The 17,137-nt window shown below is 34.8% G+C and overlaps 1 protein-coding gene across 1 annotated transcript in view; it reads left to right on the top strand.

The window, feature by feature from the left end:
• The window catches only part of LOC107676038 (E3 ubiquitin-protein ligase HECW2-like), a gene marked incomplete at its 5' end in the record, with an annotated part of 47,068 nt that overhangs the window by 1,561 nt on the left and 28,370 nt on the right, over positions 1-17,137 (top strand). The window contains 7 exons of the mRNA XM_016470561.1: positions 6,161-6,268; positions 7,950-8,044; positions 12,394-12,469; positions 13,002-13,171; positions 13,702-13,844; positions 14,176-14,276; positions 15,288-15,967. Of these exons, the coding sequence (XP_016326047.1) occupies positions 6,161-6,268; positions 7,950-8,044; positions 12,394-12,469; positions 13,002-13,171; positions 13,702-13,844; positions 14,176-14,276; positions 15,288-15,967 (1,373 nt within the window). The remainder of the gene's footprint in view (positions 1-6,160; positions 6,269-7,949; positions 8,045-12,393; positions 12,470-13,001; positions 13,172-13,701; positions 13,845-14,175; positions 14,277-15,287; positions 15,968-17,137) is intronic.

Here is a 17,137-nt window from a genome sequence, read left to right as displayed (position 1 = left end):
ACACACACATATATTATAGAAACAAAAACATTTATTTTGGATGTGATTAATTGCGATTAATTGTTTGACAGCACTAACATAAACACACACACACACACACACACACACGGTCACAGTCACGGTTCAATACGGTTCAGTTTGAATTAGATTGTAATTTCAAACAAAAACAGAATGATCTGACTTTAGACTTGTGAAATGATACTACATAAGACACCTGCACAAACAAAAACAGCAGATGGACTGAATGATAATGTAAATGTATTGTCTGACAGCAGGTGGCACTTATGGAACAGCAGCGATATAGAGTTTAATTGGTTACTGCTTTAAACAAAGCTGCACTGCGCTTATAATCACTGCTTTAATATGCATTATATGGAGGAAAAGAAAATGCCATAGAAACATTTTTGAAGATGGTCAGTTCCTCTCAGAGATACATTCATATAAACCACATATTTGTCTTTCTTTATTTCGAGCATCGCAAACAGTGAGCTTGCTCTGCCTTGTACAGTGTTTTCTCATCTTTACAGACTTCATAAAAATTCCACACAAATTACATTTTGGGAAATGATTGCAATGCACTTGCAATTCCGGAATAAAGATTGGCCAGTTCTGATTTATGGCTGGTCGACCGGTGAATCTTTAAAACCCGAAACTTTCCCACACTTCTGATTTAAAACAAGTAGGTGGTTCTTCGAGCTTTTGCGTGTCATTTAAACTCACCGTTCTTGTTTTGGGTTGGTGCGTAGATCGTCTGTTCTTCTGCTCTATCCTGTTGTGATGGTTAGCGGTGCATTACCGTGCACGCCTCCTTCTGGATTGATCGCCTATTACTGACTATATTCATCGTCTGACTGCATGAACCGAACCGTGACATCCGTACCGTGATGGTTCGAGATGAATACATGTACCATTACACCCCTACATTACAAGTAATATAACAGAAACCAGATATTTCTACCTTCCTCAGTAAATACTGTCATACTACCCAGCCTTCCTGTGACCCACTGTGTGGGTTTATAATGTTGATGAAGCAAGTGAATGAGCAAATGAAAACTGCTGACTATGCACTGTGTGAATTGCACTGTGTCATTAACTACATTTTATCTTGTCTTCTCCTCCGCACTTGCATTGATGGTTGAATCTATTTACTCAGCACTATGGCTTTGAGAGCCCATAACCGCTGTAGTTTTGATTTGTAGAGGAGAAGTGGGAGGATGAGCGAAACATGTCCCATGAGACATCAACCAACCATGAACAAGCTCAACCCACCCCAAGAGCAACTGCAATACAATTAACCATTCACTGACTTGCTGTGAACTATACACACATTTGTTACGTTTAGAGATATTATTCTACTATCATTTAGAGTAATTGCAGATAAAGTGGAACACATTGTTGTATTTGATATTTCGTCCTATTTTCTCTGCATAGTGTTGTGATACTTAGCTATTTAAAGATCTTTAATAATTAAAATAGTAGTGTGTGATGGGCAAATTGATTTGGCATCATATTTTTAAACAAAAGTTTAAAAAGTGACAATTTTCAGAAAGTCTTGTAATTTTTTCCTACAAGTTTTCTTCAGAAAATACATTTTAAAAATTAGTTTTGGGATCTGTCTTTTTGGTCTAATGCCTTTAGCTAATAGTTTACAACCGTAAACAAAGTTGTTAGCATAATGTGGAAAACACACACACAAAAAAACATGCATTTTTGTTAGAACTGTAATGCAAACTAGTGAAATTTCCCTTCTTGCTCAAGAAATAAAAATTATACTTCACAGAATTTTCTTAGCTGAAGTAAAGCACTAAACTGAATCAAATGGATCATGGCCGCTTCAGAAACACAATCTCTATAGATGTGGCTTCTTGGAAGTGGGAATTTTGTGGTGCGTGCAACGGTAATGATACCTTGAATTGTGCAGCTCAGTCTACTATTAATTTACTGTGATATGTCTTTCGATTTGCAACTGATAAACCAGGCGAAAAGTATTTTGAAGGGCCCTGAGTCGTATCTAGGGACCTGAATATAGATATCATAAAACCACTCAAGCTCCCACAAAAGCATGCAGTCATTACTTGTGTATTACTCAGAAATAGTAAAAATATTGTTATTGAATATTGAATATATCGCAGGGTTCAGGGTCTGTTTGACAGTCATGGTCAGTGAAAGCCGACCCCTCAAACTACTACAGCTGGCTTCATGGGGCCATCGATCAGGACGGGGGAATTCCTTTATGGCCTGTCCCAGAGAAAGGCCTTCACTAAGGGATTGTGCCAGCCATCGATCTGGAGTCTCAGTTTTATTTTCCCCACGGGAGTGACCAAGGCCTGATTTATGAGCTGTGTTACACACAAACAGAACAACAGCCTTAAATCAGTAGTTCACTCAAAAATGCTATATTTGCTAAAAATGTACTCACCCCCTTAGACCTTCCAAGATGTAGATGAGTTTCTTCATCAGAACAGATTTGGAGAAATGTAGCATTACATCACTTGCTCACCAATGGATCCTCTGCAGTGAATGGGTGCCGTCAGAATGAAAGTCCAAACCGCTGATAAAATATCACAATATCACAATAATATATAACAAGATATCACAATAATCCACAAGTAATCCACACGACTCCAGTCCATCAATTAACATCTTGTGGAGCAAAAATCTGCATGTTTGTATGACACAAGTCCATTGAGAAATGTTTAATTTTAAACCGTTTCTTCTGTCCATAATCCATAATATTGCTTTCTCCAGTGAAAAAGTTGTCTGGTCTGAATCAGGAAAAAAATATGTTAAAAAAACAAGCCAAAACAGTCCAAAACATTTCTAAATAAATGTTGTGATTGCTTTTATCACTGTTTGGACTCTTATTCTGACGGCACCCATTCACTGCTGAGGATCCATTTGTGATGTAATACTAAATTTCTCCAAATATGTTCCGATGATGGCCTGAGGTTGAGTAAAAAGTATAAATCACCTTCAGATGTACTGCATTACATTTCAATGTATTCATACATTTTTGTTAAAAGATTGAACCCATCACAAAACCTATATCAGCAAAAGAGTCCAAAACATTTCTAAATAAATGTTGTGATTGTTTTTATCACTGTTTGGACTCTTATTCTGACGGCACCCATTCACTGCTGAGGATCCATTTGTGATGTAATACTAAATTTCTCCAAATATGTTCCGATGATGGCCTGAGGTTGAGTAAAAAGTATAAATCACCTTCAGAGGTACTGCATTACATTTCAATGTATTCATAAATTTTGTTAAAAGATTGAACCCATCACAAAACCTATATCAGCATACTTGGTCATATTTTAGCCCAAAATCAAATGAAAGAAATATTAAATTATATTTTCCATAAAGAAAATTAAGCCTGTTTTAAGTCTATCAACATTTTTTGCATTATGACATTATTGTCATGACAAATTATCTTCACATTACATAATAAATAAATAACTAAATAAAAAAAGATCTGAATTTGTTAATATTTGTTCTACTGACTTTTTTATACTGGTTTAAATAATGAGGCTATTTATTTCAGATTTTTTTAGCACTATTTTTTAATAATGGGGATTACACACACACACACACACACACACACACGCACACGCACACACACACACACAAAACTCCATTATATAGACCCATTAAGGTAATGACTTTTGAATTAATTAATAAATTTTTTTCTTTGTGACCATTATGATTTTTTTATTTTTATTTAAATATAAAATATTATTTCTTATTTTAAAATTATCTTTTTTATTTTGGAGTGTTTCAAGATTCACCCATAAAACAAAATGCGGTTAAGGAAGTCTTTTTAACATCTGCTGATAAACAAGAGTCACAGACAGCTGTGCAGGTCATATTATTTCTCTTCTTTTAATGTCAGTTAGTCACGTGTGTTAACTGTGCTACTTTTAAGACATGAAACATTTTATTAATCTGCGTTAACTTTGTTTATTTGGCTTATCTTTGATCATCTTCTCAGAATATGTCCTGATTTTACAGTAAGGCATTTACCAGGTTTTTCCGGAAAACGGGATCATGTGAGGCACTGCTGCTGGAGTCAGAGATGATTGATTTTTATGTGAGTCATGTGACATGGTCGGGTGAATTGTGGCTTCTTGTAGACGTTCAGTAACAGAGGCCCAGTGTCAGTGCTGTGATATAGTTTCAGAAGAGCTGCTGTAGATCACAGTACACAAGGCTGGTCTATTTACTGAGGGTCTGACAGAATAAAGAGTGTCCCACAACTACTGATCACAGGCTGCCGTCACACCTAGAGAGAAACGGGCTGGAAACATTTCTTCAGAACAAACTCACTTCTGAATGTCTGATTCTTCTTCATGGAGTCATTGTATGATTGTTTGGAATTACAATTGGTATATTGGAAGTGGCATTTTCTAATATACACTCACTTTAAAGAAACTTTTGTCGCTCAAAGGTTTCTCTTTCATAGCTCTGGAAATTTAAAGGGATAGTTCAACTAAAAATTAAAATTCTGTCATCATTTACTTATCCTCAAGTTGTTCCAAACATGTATGAATTTCGTTCAGCTGTTGAGCACGCATGAAGATATTTTGAAGAATATTGGTAACCAAACACTTGACGGTAGCCATTGACTTCCATAGTATGGAAAACAATAATAATATGGAAGTCAATGGCTACAGTCAATTGGGGCTAGAAATTGTACAACTGAGTTATACATGCACTTTTTTCTTATTATAATGGAAAAAATAATACATTTTGGGAAGGTTTATAAATGTGAAGATCTCATGTCAAATTGATTTTGTTTAGTTAGCATGTCTCTAAGGATGTTTTCACACTGCACCCAATTCTGTTTCGCTTTTCACATCTGATCTTTAGGATGTGCTGTCTGGACTGTCATTTTGCAAGTGCTGAAATGGGATCTGTTTGTTCAGATGGAGGTGTCTATCTGGTATATCTGATTTTAAAAGCTTGCCACATCCTGGATAAACTATTTGAAAACAAATCTGAACCACTTTTCCAAAAAAGTTGATTTTAATCCAATTTCAAACCGTATATAAAAGTGGTAAGAATGTGTTTTATTTATTTTATTTTAATATTTTATTTTATTTATTTATTTAGGTAGGTAGGTAGGTAGGTCAGACTACAAAAATGGATTTGAGTCCGATATTTGACATCCCATTTTTTGGTGCCTGTCCTAATAAGGCCTAATTCTCCCTGAAGTGAGCTGATTGCTTAATTAGGAGTTTTGTCATTAGAGGTTATTCACTCTTTTGTTCAGATACTGTTTGTCCTGAATCAGAGGGCGGAAAGGAGAAAAAGATTGTGTCACAGGGAGATAATCAGCAGTGGGTCATTGGGTCTCTGGTTTATGTGGCTGTATTGATTATACAGGCTCAGGCTGGAAATTGAAGCTAATGTGCTCATGGACTCAGTTTTCCCACAATGTGTCCTGTCTGTTTTGAATCACTGCCAGTCAATTCATTAGTGCCCTCTTTTTACTTTGCCACTAGATGCTCTACTTGTAAGGTAGATTTCATAAAGATTTTATATTATCATGTAGTACATAATATTGTGTTTATTATTGTATGTATGTGTGTAGAGTGTTACTATTACATGCATTTTATATACACTGTATTTTGGTATTATTCATTTTTATTAATAATTGATAATTCATATTATAAATGTAACATTTATATTTATATGCCGCATCATGCATAACATTACTAATACTAATGCTAGAATTTTCAGTGTGTATTTGTGCTTGACTATTCTATATTTATTATGCATGCATGACTGTATTGAGCTATATTTCTGTTTTCTGTATGAAGTAGGATTTTTGAGAGACCCAATCAGATGGGAGCTGGTTGGAGGTTTGTATGATCAGGGGCATGTTGAGTTGAGGAGTTAAAGAACAGGAAACACCAACTAATAACATGGTCCATTACCTTCAGGACAAACCCTTTACCATTTGTTTGTTCTCAAGACCCTTAGAAAAGACTTTAAGCCCTTGAGAGAATAGGCCTGAGGTGTGGCACAATCGATCAGCCAACCCTATGTTTTTTCACAGCTGTGCGTTTATAATGAGATCTGTTGACTCCTGGTGGAGGCCTTTCTTCTTAGTCATATTTATGAATGACAAATATTTACATGATTTTTCCCGACTCAGATGAGACGTGTCTCGCTAACGTTTGGGATTCGAAGAACCGCGGGGTGAACGGCACTCAGAGGGGGCAGATCATCTGGAGGTTGGAGCCCGGACCGTACTTCATGGAACGTAAGTGAGAGTTTTGAAAAGTGATATGCACTTTCTTTTTAAAGGAGCGGGGCTTTTGTTAAAGAATGGGTTTGACAAAGTTCGCAAGGTTATTGGCATCAAAGGTTTGGTACACTAGCATTCAAAAGTTTGGAGTCAGTAACAAATATAATATTCTTGAGCAGCAAATCAGCATATTAGAATGACTTCTGAAGCATCATGTGACACTGAAGACTGAAGTAATGATGCTGAAAATTTAGCATTTTTTATCACAGGGATAAATTATATTTTAAAATATATTCAAATAGAAAACAGTTGTTTTAAATAGTAATAATATTTCACAGTATTCCTGTTTTTATTGTATTTTTGATAAAATAAATGCAGCCTTGATGAGAATAAGAGACTTCTTTCAAAAACACCCCAAACTTTTGAACAGTTGTGTAGATACTTATAGTTTTGATACTTAGAGCTAAATAGCAAGGTTATAGCAAACTAACTAAATATCCAAGAGTAAAAGAGCATATTCTGTGAAATCTTATACTATTTTTTCATGCAAATCTGTTAGTGGTATTCATTTGAGATTAATCTGCCTCTATACAGTATGTAAAAACAAAACAATCAATGCTAGAATGCTTTACGTGTTGGTCAGACAAACCTGCCCTGTACAGCTCTGCAGTATATATTTCTATATTTTATATATTGTATTGTGCTGTATTTTTTGTATTGTTCAGGAAGAAGTAAAGCTGAAATCAGATGTAAATTTAAGCAAAATAGTTGTGATCACAGATAACATATGCACTTACTGCTAAATGTGTAAAGGATTAGATGCCTTGAATCTCATAAACTTCAAAATCATGATTATTTATTGTTTGAAATGCTCAGTGTACACTGTAAAAATATTTTTTCAAAGTTGTAAATAAGTTTTACAAGAAAATACTATTTAACTTTCTACTTTAAAATGTTATGTTCAATTCAACCTCAAAATTGAGTAAAAATTGTTTCCAGTTTTGGTTCCCTCTTTACTTTTTTCAGTGTTGCAGCCTAGGAACTTGAAAACACCACTTTGTTTCTCAGCAGACTGATAAATCCTGTGCATATTGATTGCTGAGAATTACATGAAGCCAGCCAATCAAATTACAGCTTGCCCTTGTGAGAAAGTTTTGCCATTTTTGTGTGCATTAAGGATTAGATGCCTTGAATCTCATAAACTTCAAAATCATGATTATTTATTGTTTGAAATGCTCAGTGTACACTGTAAAAATATTTTTTCAAAGTTGTAAATAAGTTTTACAAGAAAATACTATTTAACTTTTTCTACTTTAAAATGTTATGTTCAATTCAACCTCAAAATTGAGTAAAAATTGTTTCCATTTTTGGTTCCCTCCTTACTTTTTTCAGTGTTGCAGCCTAGGAACTTGAAAACACCACTTTGTTTCTCAGCAGACTGATAAATCCTGTGCATATTGATTGCTGAGAATTACATGAAGCCAGCCAATCAAATTACAGCTTGCCCTTGTGAGAAAGTTTTGCCATTTTTGTGTGCATTATGGATCAGATGGTCTATCAGCGTGCTGTCTGAGACTTAAACAATGATAAAATATGTTATAATGTGAGAATAATAATAATGGAGATACTGTATGCGCTGTTTATATTTCAAATACTTGAGCTCTTAGAAACATGATCTTGTGTTTATATTTCACAGCGGAGACCAAAATATGTTTCAAATATTACCATGGAGTGAGTGGAGCATTGAGGGCCATAACACCCTGCATCACTGTCAAGAACCCTGGAGTTACAGTAAGTGTGTGTGTCTGTGTTAAGTATTTGACTTAAAAGTATTAGGATTTAAAACACTGATTTGTTGGCATCAGATGGGGCTGAAAACACACTTCTGTTGACTGGTCACCACTTGAATTGTGCTTGAAAGGAGTATTTTTACTCATAATGCATTTTAAAAGTGACATAAGAGTCACATGAACTTGAGAGAAACATAAAAGCATCTTTCATCAAAATGGCATTTTATGTTTTCATAATAAAAATATTTTTTCAAAGTTGTAAATAAGTTTTACAAGAAAATACTATTTAACTTTTTCTACTTTAAAATGTTATGTTCAATTCAACCTCAAAATTGAGTAAAAATTGTTTCCAGTTTTGGTTCCCTCTTTACTTTTTTCAGTGTTGCAGCCTAGGAACTTGAAAACACCACTTTGTTTCTCAGCAGACTGATAAATCCTGTGCATATTGATTGCTGAGAATTACATGAAGCCAGCCAATCAAATTACAGCTTGCCCTTGTGAGAAAGTTTTGCCATTTTTGTGTGCATTATGGATCAGATGGTCTATCAGCGTGCTGTCTGAGACTTAAACAATGATAAAATATGTTATAATGTGAGAATAATAATAATGGAGATACTGTATGCGCTGTTTATATTTCAAATACTTGAGCTCTTAGAAACATGATCTTGTGTTTATATTTCACAGCGGAGACCAAAATATGTTTCAAATATTACCATGGAGTGAGTGGAGCATTGAGGGCCATAACACCCTGCATCACTGTCAAGAACCCTGGAATTACAGTAAGTGTGTGTGTCTGTGTTAAGTATTTGACTTAAAAGTATTAGGATTTAAAACACTGATTTGTTGGCATCAGACGGGACTGCAAACACACTTCTGTTGACCGGTCACCACTTGAATTGTGCTTGAAAGGAGTATTTTTACTCATAATGCATTTTAAAAGTGACTGAGTCACATGAACTTGAGAGAAACATAAAAGCATCTTTCATCAAAATTGCATTTTATGTTTTCATAATAGTAGATTTTTTTGTTCATGTTAATTCTTTCATGAAATCATGTTTGTAATATTTCCAAATTCCATTCCTGTTCTATCACCACAACAAAAGAATAAAAAAGGGGGAAAAAATTGTATTATTTTGTAGTAGCACTGAATTCGTTTTGTAGCACAGAAAGTATGTAGTTCCCCTTAGAAATCAATTATCAATTTATTAATTAAAAAAATAAAAATGTAAATAAATAACTTTTCATATTGACTAATAAATAGACATGTTTATATATATATATATATATATATATATAGTTAAATGTAACAACAAATAATACTTTGATATATAACTTTAAATGTGATATTTAAATAGCATTTTTATATATTTTGTATTTTAAATAGAATTTATGTTAATTTAATTACACTACACTTCAAAAGTTTGGGGTCTGTAAGATTTTTAATGCTCCTGAAAGTCTATTATGCTCACCGAGACTGCGTTTATTTAAAAAAATGCAGTAAAACAGTAATATTGTTAAATATTATTACTATTTAAAATAACTGTTTACTACTTGAATATATTTTTAAATATAATTTATTTATCTGATGGCAAAGCTGAATTTTTTAGCATCATTACACCAGTCTTCATTTTAATATGTTGATTTGCTGAAGAGACATTTATTATTAGTAACAACGTTAAAAACAGTTGAGACGCTTAATGCTGATACTGTTGCATACTGATACTGTTTTATTTATTTATTTAATGGAATTCTTTGATAATTAAAGTTAAAAAGAACAGCATTTATTGGATCTTTTGTAATATTATAAATGACTTTACTGTCACTTTTGATGCATTTAATATTAATTTATTTCCAAAAAATGGAGGTGTAATTTAAAGGGTTAGTTCGCCAAAAAATTAAAATTAGGCTGTGTTTTACTCACCCCCGAGGCATCCTAGGTGTATATGACTTTCTTCTTTCAGACGAATCCAGTCGGAGTTATATTAAAAATTGTCCTGGCTATTCCAAGCTCTATCATTGCAGTCAGCGGGTGTTGCAGTGCTTCAGTCCAAAAGAAGTGAAATAAAAAGCGCCCATTCATAAAAAAAGTGTCTCACACAGCTCCGGTGGGTGAACAAAGGCCTCCTGTAGCAAATCGATGCGTTTTTGTAAGACAAATATCCATATTCAAAACATAATAATCACTTTAATCTAGCTTGCGCCAACAGTTGTACACGGAGGCAGCTCCGGGAGATTAGCAAAGGAAAACAAGTCTCCTCTTGGCTTATATCGAAATACTCCGACATTCTTCTTTACAAATCCTCGTTTTGTACTTCTAATTAGTGACCGTTGTTTTGTTTTGATCTCTCCGCTGCGTTTCTGCGTTCGTCACTTCTGAGTGGCGCATGCGCAAAGCTGACCTCATACGTCATCCGCCCGGAGCTGCTTCCGTGTACAACTGTTGGCGCAAGCTAGATTAAAGTGATTATTACATTTTGAATATGGATATTTTTCTTACAAAAATGCATCGATTCTCTACAGGAGGCCTTTGTTCACCCCCCGCAGCTGTGTGAGACACTTTTTTTATGGATGGGTGCTTTTTATTTCACTTCTTTTGGACTGAAGCACTGCAACACCTGCTGACTGCAATGATAGAGCTTGGAATAGCCTGGACAATTTTTTATATAACTCCGAATGGATTCGTCTGAAAGAAGAAAGTCATATACACCTAGGATGCCTCGGGGGTGAGTAAAACCTAATTTTCATTTTTGGGTGAACTAACCCTTTAATTCCAAGTAATATACTAGCCTAACTAGCATTTAAGACTGTTAATGGTTCTTAAGCACCAAGTTAACTTATACCGTTAACATAAAATTAATTTGATGTTTGTGTATATAGGTTATTTTATAATGCTTCGAACTGGTGCACAAATGCTGCAGATACATGTGCGATCATCGCACATGGTCTCCACCTGCATGTGTTTCTTAGTCTTTCTCTGCCTGTATGTCTGCAAGCTCCATTATCATGAGCTAGAGTTTGACTAAACTCCACAGAGACATATCATGTTCACAGGCATGCAGGGAATGCACAGGAAGTTGAGAGCGCTCTTTGATATGCTTAGTGCCTGGCTGCCGATACGACGCCACAGAACTAGTGCAAAGGGCACATTCCACCCTCTGTGCACAAGTCTGAACTTGAACCCCTAGAGTTAACGGACCGATTCACTCGTAAAGCATTACTATTACTGTTTGAACTACCGTTTGAGCTTATTTTTGTGCTATGGAAGTGAATGAATACATCAGATCATGTAACTGTGATCTGAGGCGTGCTGAAATGACTCCTCAAGCAAATAGAACATGTGATCTGATTTTTGAACATGTATTTTGAAAATGGATGTTTTGATAAAATTACTGTTGCTACTTTGTATGGTTTGGATTGATGCAGAACACGTTTTGAGCGAATACACACCCCGAACAATTGACTTAAATGAGAGTTTCATGTGCAATGGCTTAACATATGGAAATTATAATATCTCAGTCTCACCATCATTCAGAAGTCGTCAGGTTGGGGCTCTGTGGCTGAACGAGAGTCTATAATCATAAATCAAACACTGCTGTATTAATGAGCAGGAACATTATAATGTTATTGAAATATTCATGACAATGATCCTGAACCTCTCTCTTGCTAAAATGTAACATGATAACCATAGCTTCAACCAAAATACAGCTGTAAAATATATTAAATGTAATAAATATGCAAAATAAATATTTAATACATATGTGGATATATGGAATAAATATTAAATAAATGAGATCTCCTTCAAGAAGATTTATGTATTTATTGTTTTGCATTAAAATGGGGGTTAATGCCAGATTACCACAGTTTTATTGTAAACACTCCAGCTCAGTTTTTGGCAGAAACTATTTGAAATGATTTCAAATATTAATCCAGGTCTGGGTTTCTCTGGGCATTATAAACCATGACCAAAAAACTAAAACCATAATTTTTTTTTTATTTTTTATAAATCAACATTAACTTAAATAATATAAAAAAACTTTGCCAAAGCAACGTTTGTGATTTTCATTTAGGTTAATTGGATGTACTAAAAATACTAATACTAAAACTAAAACTGAAATGAAATAATAATAATAATAATAATAAAAACTATATACACATATAAAAAATAATAAAACTGACAAAAACCACAAAATTACTAAAACTAAAATGAAAACAAAAAATATAAAAATAAAATCAAATTTAAAATAGGAATAAAAGCTATAATAGTATATAGTGTCTCAGCGATACTAAAATAAAACTTCTGTATTTCTCTATATGATAATGTGTAATTGTGTGTTATGGTGTCCTCCACAGGTCGGGGCAGAGGGGCAGGTGGATGGACAGTCTGTCACAGAACACTGCAGGAAATTGGTCAGCTTTACTCTGTCAGGTAAGAATGCTTGGTATTTACAACACCTACTTTCATTTTAGTAAAAGAGACTGAAGATTTCTTTATGAAACTGATTTCTGTATATATGAATTCTGTAAGCCGTTTGAGAGGCAGTACTGTGATTTTACCACCCACACCTTCCTTAACCATGGTAAAATCATTACAGTGCACTTAAAACAACTTCAAATGATATATTGCTGTTTATAAAACTGTAACAATGGATACATTATAACAACACTAACGGTCAATAAATAATAGACTTTCTTAACTAACAATAAACAATGCATGCACCAAGTAATATAGTTAATTTGGCTTAATTTATTTAATATTTCAAACTAATTTACAATGATTTGAAATGTGTCTTATCCTACCTCAAATCTCACATATAAAGCATGTGTTGTCTTTTTAATTAAAGCTCTTCTATATATCTGCCCTCTTGTGGCAATGAGCAGCTAGTGCACATAGATAGATAGATAGATAGATAGATAGATAGACTGCTAGCTCACTTTGTGTGTGTGTGTGTATGTTGCAGATATCAGGGCTCAGGGTCTGAAGAAGGGCATGTTTTTTAATCCGGACCCCTATCTGAAGATGAGCATTCACCCTGGTAAGAGGCACGGCTTCCCTACATTCACCCACCACGGCCAGGAGAGACGAACCTCCATCATATCAAACACGACTAACTCTGCGTGGCACGGAGAGGTAATTTATATTCATGTGTGTGGGCCAGTTAATGATGTGTGCTGTTTGTGTTCACTTCTTCAGCGCTTAACCTCTGGATGCTGCAGGGTGACGTCCCTGCTGTCAGTCCACTGTGAGGAGCTGAGAAGTTAATGGGATGTAACCAAGTAGGGGTGACTCTGAAACGAGAAGTTTTCAGTAAATGCATTGTACCCTTGAGCAAGGCCTTAACCTCAGATTTCTTCAGAAATTACTGTACTATAAGTTGATAACATTTGCTAAATAAAATTTTTTTCTTTATTATAAAAAAAAATGTAGTGAATGATACTAAATGATAAACATATCAATGTATTTACATGGTACTTCAGGGTATTTTTAGGAATACTACCATGGTACATTTATAAATGTTTTATTTAAAGTAAATAAGAGTAAAGTTTTGTTACCATAAATGAGGCTGAATATATTGTAGGATTGAATATTATTTTACCTCCACTGCACAGAAACATAACTGTAAACCTTCATTTTCATACTTCTTTTCTTTTCCCCTGCAGAAGTACACTTTTGTTGCTCTGATGACGGATGTTTTGGAAATTGAGGTCAAGGACAAATTTGCAAAAAGTCGCCCAATCATCAAACGCTTTTTAGGTCAGCTGACAATACCAGTGCAGAGACTGCTGGAGAGACATACAGCCGGGTCAGTATTCACTATTTATCAACCAAAGAGCTGTAGCCTCCAAGTGTCCTGCAGTTCATTTCTGTCTACAGACGTTTATCTAGACATAACTTGTTTAATAATTCAGGAAGTTAAATAAAAAAAATTGTAATTTTTTTTTTTGCATCCCAAGATGTTACATTTAGAGGTACATACTGTATTTGGTCATATTTTCATTGACAAAACAATATTTATGTGTAAGCTTATTTATTTATACAGATTTATTATTTTTTATGAACTATATTACAAACGGATTTTATTACAATACAATAATAGTTATCTGTGTGATTTTTTTTATTTTTTTTGAAAAAAGGGATCAACATGTGAGCTATACACTTTCACGTCGTCTACCGACAGAACATGTGAGCGGACAGCTTCACTTCAGGGTGGAGATCACCTCCAACGGACATGAAAGTACGGATTACAGTATGTTTACAGTAAAACTTACAGTATTCTTATTTTTACAGTAAAAATAAGAATATTGTGAAATATTATTACAATTTCAAATAACTGTTTTCTGTTTTAATATATTGTAAACTGTAATATATTCCTGTGATGAAAAAGCTGAATTTTCAGCATCATTATTCCAATCTTTAGTGTCACGTGATCATCCAGATATCCTTCAGGAACCATTCTAATAAGAAACATTTATTTTCAATTATTTTCTATTATTATCAGCAACAGTTGTGCCGCTTAATATTTTTGTGTAAACCGTGATACTTTTTTTTTTTGAATGAAACAGCATTTATTTGAACATGAAATCTTTTGTAACTTTATGCATTTTGTAACTTTATACATTTTGTAACGTTATATATTTTGTAAAATTATAAATGTCATTATAGTCACTTTTGATCAATATAATGCATTCATGCTAAATAAAAGTATTAATTTCTTTCAAAAGAAAAAAAAGTACTTTTAATTGGTTGTGAAGCAGTATTTTCAGTTTTTAAGTTTGTTTTTGTATATTTTGAAACTATGTTTTCTCTTTCTATCTTCAGTCCAGACTAAACCCTTTTTCAACAACCTAACCTTTAACCTTACAGTTTTTACAGTTACATCCTTGCCAATTTCCACTCATAAAACACATATTTCTGATTCAAAAATATGTTTTGATGAGCTATGTTCAGATTTGTTGTAAAATACTACCCATTATGTAATTATTGTAAACTATAACCAGCCTACAGTTAGCTAATAAAGTATATTACTTGGTTAAAATATATACTTATTTATTTAAGGGGGTTTTAGTGGGTCCCTTTCATGCCATGCCTCAAAAGATCCTTTTTCAGAGTTCTTTGATGAATATAAATTTCAAAATAACATAATTTATTTGAAACAGAAATATTTTGTAACATTTTAAATGTCTTTACTGTCACTGTTGATCAATTTAATGTGTCCTTGCTGAATAAACGTATTATGCTTTTATAGATGCCATGGGATCTCTGCTGGGAGCCTCCTCTATGAACGGAGACCCTGGGAGCCCATCGGATGATGAGGATGTTTTGCATCCTTCATCCCGTATTGCCAGGGGCCCCTCGCCCACCAGCTCTGAAGGGTCCCTGCACGGTGACGCCTTTAGGACTGACGAGTGCATGATGGACCCTGATGAGGATCGGCTCTTGAGAGACGGAGCTCCAGAGTCTATCGAAGGAACCCCGGGCCACACTCATCGCCAGGCCTCGCTTAACGACTACCTGGATGCCATTGAAGCCCCTAAGGGCCCCGGAGACAGACCGCTTGGGGCCGCCTCACCTAAACTACGCTCAAGTTTCCCCACGGACACACGGCTCAATGCTATGTTACATATAGATTCTGATGAAGATGAGGAGGGACACGCCTCCCGGGATATGACATTGACCAATGGCGCTCAGCGGCCTGATGGACACACCTCCTCTGAACAGGACAAAGGGGAGGGTCCCGTGAAAGAGAGGCTTGAAGCAGAAGCAGCGAGCAGCGCCACAGATACAGAGGCCACAGCATCAGGGTCGAGCAGTGCCACCACAAGGAGCCAAAATGGAGGTGCTGAGGATGGTCAGGAAGGAGCTGCTGCCTCTGGAGACTCGACACAAAGCACCAGCAGCGCTCAGCATCCAGCTCCCAAAATACAGGTCTGTAGGGTTTGGCTTCCCCCCTTTTTTAACCTGTTATGGGAATACGTTATATTAGCCTATTTTCCATGCAGGTTTTAAATATTTTTATATTTAACTGGGGTAACAGGTGTGTGTGTGTGTGTGTGAAAAAAAAAATATATGTATGTGTGTGTGTGTGTGTGTGTGTAATAAAAATATAATTTTAATATAATTATAATTTGTAATTAATTTGTTTTAACCACACATTTTATGACCTGTTATGTAAATATGTTTTCATGAAGGTTATAAATTGTTAATAGTTATTTATTTAAAAAAATCGTATTACTTTTTTCATATTTTTTAAAATTACTCTTCTCTGAAGATTTAAAAAAATATATTTTTAAATTCATTTTGTGAATTTTTTTATTGATAATATTTGTCTCTCTCTCATATATGGCTGAGGTATTGTTAATCATGAAGTATTAACTGAAGTATTAGTATTACTGAAGTATTAGTACCTTATTAAAACCAAGTTAAATTATTGACTAAATAAAGGTGTTTTATATTTTATGACAAACTCATAATTTATTTTACATTTTATAGCACACCTCATGCGTGTTAATGTGGTGGTTTTCGCCGCTTCTCTAAGAAATCACTCTCGAAGTCTTGAGGTTTTGATGCCAGAAGATAGACTTTATTATCAAAAGATAACGAAGCCGAGAGACTCTGCAGAGCATCTCAAGAGTCTGTTTCTGCACCCTCTTTTATCCAGTTTTTCCTCAAGGCTTGTTCTATACATTTCATACATAGCAGACAGGAGGCCTCAATTTATGTTTCGTGAAAGGAAGACGCCCCATCATATATTTTGTCTAATGTCAAAACAGGACGTGCAGCTTCATCATATGTAAGCACATTCCATTTTCATGCAGACTTCTATACACACAGGCAAATACATCAGAGGCGTCATGCTCATTTAAAGTGAGGGGGCACGTGCCACCTCAGATTTCTGAGCCAAGTGGATTTTGAATGCAGCTGTCACGGTGCACACACACGAGGAACGAGGAGACGCTGGAGAATACTTTACCAAGACTTTATTTTCAGGAACCAAGGGAGACGAACTCAGGAAGACGTTTAACAGCGGACAGAGAACTTGGGACTGGGAACACTATTTATACACACAGGAGGAGGGGATGACGAGACACACCTGGG

Source organism: Sinocyclocheilus anshuiensis, unplaced genomic scaffold (assembly GCF_001515605.1).
Source record: "Sinocyclocheilus anshuiensis isolate Anshui unplaced genomic scaffold, SAMN03320099.WGS_v1.1 scaffold1744, whole genome shotgun sequence".
NCBI lineage: Eukaryota > Metazoa > Chordata > Actinopteri > Cypriniformes > Cyprinidae > Sinocyclocheilus > Sinocyclocheilus anshuiensis.
This window is presented reverse-complemented; position numbering and strand designations above follow the sequence as displayed.